At 36.5% G+C, this 8296-nt stretch overlaps 1 protein-coding gene across 1 annotated transcript; it reads right to left on the minus strand.

Annotated features, from left to right (window-relative positions):
• Window positions 1811-5321, minus strand: LOC109717239 (UPF0481 protein At3g47200-like). Its single transcript, XM_020242912.1, has one exon. It carries the CDS (start codon window positions 3734-3736, stop codon window positions 2147-2149), a length of 1590 nt encoding a protein of 529 aa, XP_020098501.1. The 5' UTR covers window positions 3737-5321; the 3' UTR covers window positions 1811-2146.

The following is an 8296-nucleotide window of genomic DNA, read 5'->3' on the forward strand; positions in this document are numbered from 1 at the left end:
TTCCGACCTGCTAGCAATCAAAACTCGTTGGGCCTAAACTACTGGCCCAAAATGCTTAAACCCAATTATCATTACTAATATGTAGGCCTCATATATTCTAATTAGAATCATTTTTCCACCTGACGTGGGACTATTAGAGTGACATTAAACTGAACCCATGCAATGTACTAGGCCCTCTCCCAACATTGCATCGGATTTTCGATATGTGACATTCGCGTGCCTTGTCTGATCATTCCTTATTACATGCAAAGAACCTAAATTGCGAAAAATAACAGCTTGAGAACTTTTTGAAATTTGCCATCATTCCATCCAAAGGGGTGAAATATAACACCTGAAACTCCGGTGACACATTAAAGTGTATATGAAATGCGACAAACAAATATACTGCATAAATATAATGAAAGCCACATGAGCAACATAGAGATGATGAAAAATATACAACAAACGAAAAAGAAAAAGGAATAATAGGTTAGATCGAACCGAACTCAGATACCATCAGTTTGAAAAAAATGTGTGGTGCGTGAATTTGATTTACAATCACTTCTTGTTAATCTATAAAAGTGATCCTAAATTGAACAAATTATACATATCAAAATCGACACAAAAGACGGTTTTTGTGTCATAAAAGCTCCACCTGACACAATGAACTAACGTCTTACGACCTTATAACTAAAACCGGCACAAAATATCTATTTTTGGTGACAATTTTTTTCATTGAAATAAATAGTTTGTTAATCGTATTGGAAATTTAAAAACTGACACAAATTAATATTTTCTCAACACATTTGTGTCGATGCAAAATATTTAGACGTAGAACACATGCATTGTTTTGCTGCTTCCAGTGAAGCCTTACAGTGAAGTTAAAGCCCTGGGTAGCCAATTAATCAATTATCATCACCAAGTAATAGAAGAAAAGATAACTTTAATTAGACTAATTCAAGAAAAAAATTTTCCTCCAAGGTAGAGGATAAAATTTCTAGCCAAAATAAAAGGTCGAGAACGAAAAAAGAGCAAAGTACCATGTTACTGCAGCCAAAATTAAATACAAGCCGATGAGAATATAAATACAAAGGATGCAAATATTATCTATTTTGGAGATGTAGTACGAAATCCACAGGTCCAAATCATTTAGCAAGCATTTAACAGGTAATAAATAGGTAATGCGACATATTCTAAACTTTACCTCACTATTTTGAGTGTTATTTTTGGCCTCAACTCCGCAGGCATCTGCAAACGAAAGCATAAAACTAACTGAGAAAAAGGGCAAATTTTGAATCTAAAAATCTTATTCCTAGCAACGGAAGTGTGCGAACATACCAGATTTGCAGAGGAAGATGCAGCAAATTCCTATTATGAACTGTTAAACTAGATCAAACATCAGAAGCAAAGCAACAAAATAGCCCAAAAGACTAGCTCAATTAGTAATACTATGAACTCAGTGGTGCAGAAAAACCACAAGAAAGATGCAGAAAAGAGCCATCGGAAATTTTAAGGACACAACATTGCATATAATCTGCAGAATTTGCAAAAGTAATTAACCAATACAATCAATCTTAATATCGAGACCTCGCTGTGAGAAGCTAAGCACGAAAAGGAAAACCAGCATTCCGTGTTGCACGAATTGCCAACCTTCTGATGAAAATTCAGTTCCATTAGTGAGAATCACCTTTCACATGTACAAAAAGGAGAGAAAAAAACAACAAATAATCTACACCATCACCTGAAAAATATTTCTTTCTTTAAAGAAGATCTCCATAAGTGACCTCTTGCTTAGAATGCATAAGAATATCAGTTAGAAAAGTCTCGAAAGTTCAAAAAGCCGTCTCAATGTTAAAATTTCTATTCCAGGTTTCTAGGAATCGAACAATTTCTGCATCGGCCAACAACTTAGCAACATCCTTTTAGAGCGGCAGAGAAAGCGAAGGAGGAGCGGGGAAATCGGTACATACGATGCATTGCCTCCATGGACTCGGTTCATGATTAAAACGGGTAACAGGAGACAAAAGTTGTTAAGTTGCATAACTAGAGAAGTAAACTTCAGGAAAAAAAACAAAGAATACACAGACAAGATAAAAAAAAATGTATGGTAAACCGCTAATGAAATTGGCAAATGTAAATTTCTAATTGTCAGTTAGGTTACTTGTAGTCATTCATCCGTTGGCGGATAAACATAGGAGAAGACAGAAATCAGTGTCTGAAGTGCAGTGCAGGAAAGCACGATAACTGCAGCAAATGCTCCCAGGGCCAACCACGGATTGCTAAAGTGGTTATGCCTCAACCATGCGATCCACCTGTTCAGTCGACTCTGGTAGTGCGCTTCCATCATCTGCCACACGGATTTTAGGTAGTGCTTACCGTTGAAGTCAAAGACGACATCCTTACTCAGCTTGGTGAATAGAGTCGACACCTCTTCATCACTACGCAGTTCATGCACAATGATTCCTCTTTGAGCTAGTAGCATGACGTCGTCAGGCATGTTGGTAAGCTGGGACATGAAAACAATATAGGCAGTAACATCGTTTCCGAACTGAGGACACGTTTGCTCGAGAGCCACAAAGTTCCTGAAAAGAGAGCTCGTGTTCTCATCAATCGGCAAACACGGGATTTCCAGCACTTTCTTGGTAAATCTTATGTCCAAAAGAGAATGGGGGCTTTGCTTATTGAACTCTCTCTTCTTAAATTCGACTCCTGCTTCAACGTATTGTGCTGCTCTGCGCCAGCGCTGCTGGGCTGCTTGTAAGCAATACGTCTGGTGGTTAAGAGAAAAGACTTGATCGTTTTCCTCCAGCTGATGGCTTAGCTTCGAATAACTGCGGCCAAAGTGAAGAAGACGTTGAAAAAATCGGGGCCTTGCATGACGATGACTGTCTTCCTCCATTCTCTGACTTGGTCTGAAGTACATATGACCCAAGTGGAGCAAATGGTGAAAATCTTTTGGCCTCTCAAATTCTTGAATTGCTTTCGGATAGTAATGCAGAATTTCTTCCACATACTCTGCAATTTTGTCCGTGAGTCGTTGATTCTCTGTGTCTTTACCTGCGACTAGCTCATATATTCTCTCGACAACGAAAAAGGGTATCTGGTTCTCGAGCAAGAGTAGATCGTGAGCAACAAAATTGGTATACCACCGACCAATCTGGTCCGCATAATCCGCATCATGCTCTGCTATACTATTTTGGTTCGCAGCCTCTCCTTCGTGCCTCGGCCACGGAACCTTTTGTCCTACTCCATTTCCCCCAACAAATTCCTGATTATTAGCTTGTCCATATGCTTCAGTTTCGGGCATTACAATTCCAGCTGTCCCATATAAAGACACTAGTATAAAGCATCCATCAAGCAACAGCATCTGCCGAAACTTCTTCTTGTCCATTTTAATTTCTTCCGTATAACAGCTTCTCACTTGATTCTCCAGCCTCTGCATCACCTTCAGGTAATCACGCAATCTCTTTTCACGATTCAAATTCAGGATGTAATCCAAGCAGTTCCACTTTTCCTTCTCCATGGCTTGTAAAGTTGGAGTTCCGTAATGATACGGACCGAAGGACTGAACCATCGGCTCGTAAGCATTCCTGTCGACCTCGCGGATGTGTTGTGGGATTTTGTAGATGAGGCATAGTTTTGTTCCCCGTTCGCGGGCCTCGCCTAGCGACCAGTAATAGGTTAGTTCCCTTGTCATGGAAACCGCCAATTCATCTATGTCTGCGACCGTAGTTCTACAGCTTTCAAATCCATCCATCCGTGCAGCAAGTATTCAAAAAGGTTAATTTCCCTGTCTGATTCTTCACGGCAAACGTAGCATGCAATGAGGAAAAACAGAAAAGAGATGTTAGATCAACTATTACTTCACTCTCTCGAAAAACCAACTAATCTCTAAAACAAATATGAAGTATGAAAGAGCAAATGAGAACTAAAAAATTGCATTAGTGTTTTGTTTCAAGCACCAGCAAGTCTCGGAACATTCGGAAATATCCAAACAAAGTAAAGTTTCTTACACTCATTTAACTTGAAAGTGCTCGTTATGTAGTTTAGATCAGTCGGATAGGCACAAAGTATGAACATGACAAAATTTATTCAAATAAATGTGTAATTTATTGTATACATTTATGCACAAGGAACAAGGAACAAAGAAATTATAGTAAGAAGAATAGTACTAAATCATATTCAAATAGGTTAGACTGCATGTGGTATCATCTGCATAGCATGTCGGCCTCAAGCAACATACGAACTGTTTGGTCTGTCTTCTATTCATGCGTTCAGCAGCAACAAATATCTGGGTTTTCTTCTGCAGTGAAAAAAATGAAATGATATTTTGCAAAAGCTAGAGCTCCAAATTGGTGCTTCTAATTCAACCACCAAAGATCTATTAGGGGGATTCTTAATATAGTGCTTCTTCTAAAAGTACTACTGAGTTCAGATCGTATTGAGAGGTTGTCACACCCCGAGACCCGTTTTATAAGCCTTTTTTTAAAAAAGGGCCAGTTTGAAAACAGAGTCAGTGAAAAGTGCCCCTTTTTTTTTGAAACATAATCTTGCCCCTGGGACGGAACAGACCCACCACAAACACAAGAATTCCTCTGTCCACTCGGACAGAGGCTCCCCTGCATTTGCACGGCATATCACCTATTAAAATATCCACAACACACAACATCACTCAAAAAATCAAGCAAACACAATATAAATGCTCATATGTTCAATCAGCTAACCATCCTTAATATGATGCATGCTCTAATTACTCCTTAGGTGAAGGATAATGCAAATGCACAATATACCAAACAACTCTATCATTTAAAAGTGCTTCCTACTCGGAAACTTTATTTTAAAAACCTAATATAGAGATAAATCTAGAAAATCATTTGAAAACTGTTTTCCACACGAAAACTCATTCTTTTGAAAATCTGAATACCATGAGGGGTAGAAAATCGTTTTGTCATAAAACCACAACTATAACATCACTACTACCATAGATAGTAAACAAAAATCCCTGTTCATTTATTCTCAAAATAAACATTCACATGAACCAAACAATCATTTAACTAAACCACAATACAATCTACTTTAGAGGTCCACTAGAGATTAGAGATTTTGGAAGAAAAAATAAAATGTTTCTTTTGCCCTTCCAGCCGATATGAAAATAAAGAAATGATTAACATATTCGAGATAATTACGTATTTACAAAAGACCGTCTCAACTCATCCTATATCATCACATCCGGGATGTGATATGATTCCAAAGGATGAATCGATATGGAGGGTTCCGATAAGATTTCATTCTTGCACAAGAATCTATTTTTTGACTTATTTAGTCTATTCCATGACCGGAACAAAGGGGGATACACGTTACACCACGATTTTGAATCAGAAGAGAGATTTCAAGAAATGGCAGATCTCTTCACTCTATCAATAACCAAGCCGCATTTGATTTCCTTACATTTAATTCAAATCCACGTTTTGCATATATCAAAAATTCTTGAGTATAATATAAGGGGGACTGCTGAATATATAGGAGCTTTTTAAGTAATCAGTTGTTTCACATGGTATTAGAGCTTGGTTCGCACCTCGTCATAGAAACCAAGAATTTAAGTGCCGTGGCACGGGGTCGAGCCAAAAGCTTATTGGCACAGTATGGCATGATGCGTGCTCAACCATGCCGATGTGTGCCGGTCATAAAAAATACATGTATGCCAACACATAAATGTATGGAATATTTATTTTCTTTAGCAATAAAATATTCTAATTGCTTATGTATCTTTATCAAAGTTTTTAAATTTATTAAGAAAATTATTTACTAATTTAAAGTAAAGGGGGTCACCCATCCTAAGACTACTCTAGTCCTAGCACGCATAACTCTCTTAACCTCTTGGGCATAGTCACTGCCTAGAATGCTATAGCCGGATTAAGAGATTTTAGCCATTTTATATATTACATATAGGACTACTTAGGGTCTCACATTCTCCTCCCTCCCTTTTTAAGCCCTAACGTCCCCGTCAGGCTAAGACTCATAAGTACCATGCGATGTGAGGCTTATCTTGCTAACTTAACCGACCTTGTGGGGGAGCCGCGCTCTACCCATAACAGTCATCAATATGAGAGCCTCGCTCTCCCCATTATATAACCTGGCTTAGCCGAGACTCATCTTACACTTCCAACTGGTATTTGGCTCTAATACCAATTGTGACACTCCACTTCCTAGGGGGCCATCCATCATAGAACTACTCTAGTCCTAACACGCTTAACTCTTTGAACCTCTTGGGCCTAGCCACCATCCATAGCCGGGTTAAGAGTTTTTAGCCATTTTATATCTTATATATAGGACTATCTGGGGTCTCACATGTGCCATCAGCATGGAGGCTATATCGTGCCGATATTTTGTTGGTACTATATGACAAAGTAGATACGATCAGTGTCGATGGACACTTAAATCCTTGGTAGAAAGCTTCTTCAACCCAGTTTTCATCTGGTCCTCATCTGGTCTTATGCAGTTCTTTCAATCCACTATCATTCGGTTATCGGATGATCATATTAGATACACATCAGAAGTCTGACCTGTATATAATGTACCGCATTTTAATAACTACCAACTTAACCTTTTAGAAATAAACGGTAGTTCTGCAAATGATACCAACTTAAGCTTTTAGGGCACGTTTGGTTCGCACTATGAAAAATTACTAGGAGTAAAAAGATATACGAGAATCTTATTCATATTCATCCTATTACTAAAAATGTAGTATTTCGCTGTTTGGTTCGTACGGTCATATTATTTAGTCATATTACTTAAGATTATAAAAAATATACAATTAATTAAATTATTTATTTATTTAATTTTAAATAATACTATAAAAAATTTCAACATCTTTTTAGAAAAGAGAGAGAGAGAGAATATAGGTTAGAAAGAGAGAGTATAATTAAAGAAATAGGAAGAGAAATAGAGTCGATGTTAGAGAGAATGAGAGGTTGAGATTTTAGNCTGTATAAGAGAATTGTTGCTGCCGTCGGAGAAAGTAACTTAAATAAAATGTGTATTACCTGCTTCTAATCATCTTTTAGATAAAAAAAATTTATTTATTTTTTTTATATCGAAGGTAATTTTAATATCTCATATACAGAGCAATAATATGTTATATTTTATTTAATCAAATAATAAGATGCATAAACTAAAGAGCATTTTTAATTACACTCATTTAAAGAGTCCCTATTTCGGTGGTTAATTTGTCGATTTTTATGGTATGACATGACATGGCAATCGATAAAGCCTTAGATCGACCTACCTCTATCATTTGGTGGTTAAAACATCACCGGGTGAGCAATTCCCCACCCTCTGATGTGGATCACAAAATATGACAAGCAATCCAAGGTTTGGAGCCATTTACTCGACAATTTACCCAACAAGAGGCCGTTTGATTGCTTATAGTTATAATCACATAGTAATTATAATTGCATATAAATACAAATTCGATATTTAGTTTGATGTATTTAATTTCAACTGTTGTAGTAGGAATTACGGGAGAAGGTCCAACTGTAGTAGTAGGAACTACGCCCAAATTGGCCGCAGTTCTAACTGCAGCATTTGGAAAGAGTAACTTTAAACGAAAGATGAGCTTACCTCCTTAATTATTTTTTGAAACAAAAAATAATTTTTTTTACATTGAGGGTGCGTTTGGTTCGCACTATGAAAGATTACTATAAATAAAAAGATATCTGAGAATCTTATTCCTATTCATCCTATTACTAAGAATATGACATTTCTGTATTTGGTTCGTACGGTCATATTATTTAATCATGCTATTTAAGATTACAAAAAAATATAGAATTAATTTATTTACTTTTTAATTAATTTTAGATAATTTTATAAAAAATTTCAACATCTTTTTAGAAAAAAATGAGAGAGAACATAGGTTAGAGAGAGAGATCATAATTAAAGAAATAGAAATAGAAATAGAGTCGAGTTTAGAGAGAATGAAAGAATTGAGATTTTAGAAAAAAAAGATGTTGAAATTTTTTATAAAATTATCTAGTTTAGAGAGAGATATAAGGTTAGAGTGTAAAAAAAAATAATACCAACTAGCCGGCGAGTGGAAAGAAAAAAAAAAGATTAGACATATTATAATTACTCCAATCCATTAATATAAGGATACCCACCCTCCCTCAAAAGAATGAGATTAGTATTTTGGGATGCATCTCATTCCCAAGTAAATTTAGTATTACCAACTAGATTACTTAGTGCGTTTAGCCAAACACCGTCATTTTTTTTTATTCCCATTGGATTACTAAGAATCTTGAAAAGATAGCGCGAACCAAAC

The sequence above is a fragment of the Ananas comosus genome, linkage group 11, assembly GCF_001540865.1.
Source record: "Ananas comosus cultivar F153 linkage group 11, ASM154086v1, whole genome shotgun sequence".
Lineage (NCBI taxonomy): Eukaryota > Viridiplantae > Streptophyta > Magnoliopsida > Poales > Bromeliaceae > Ananas > Ananas comosus.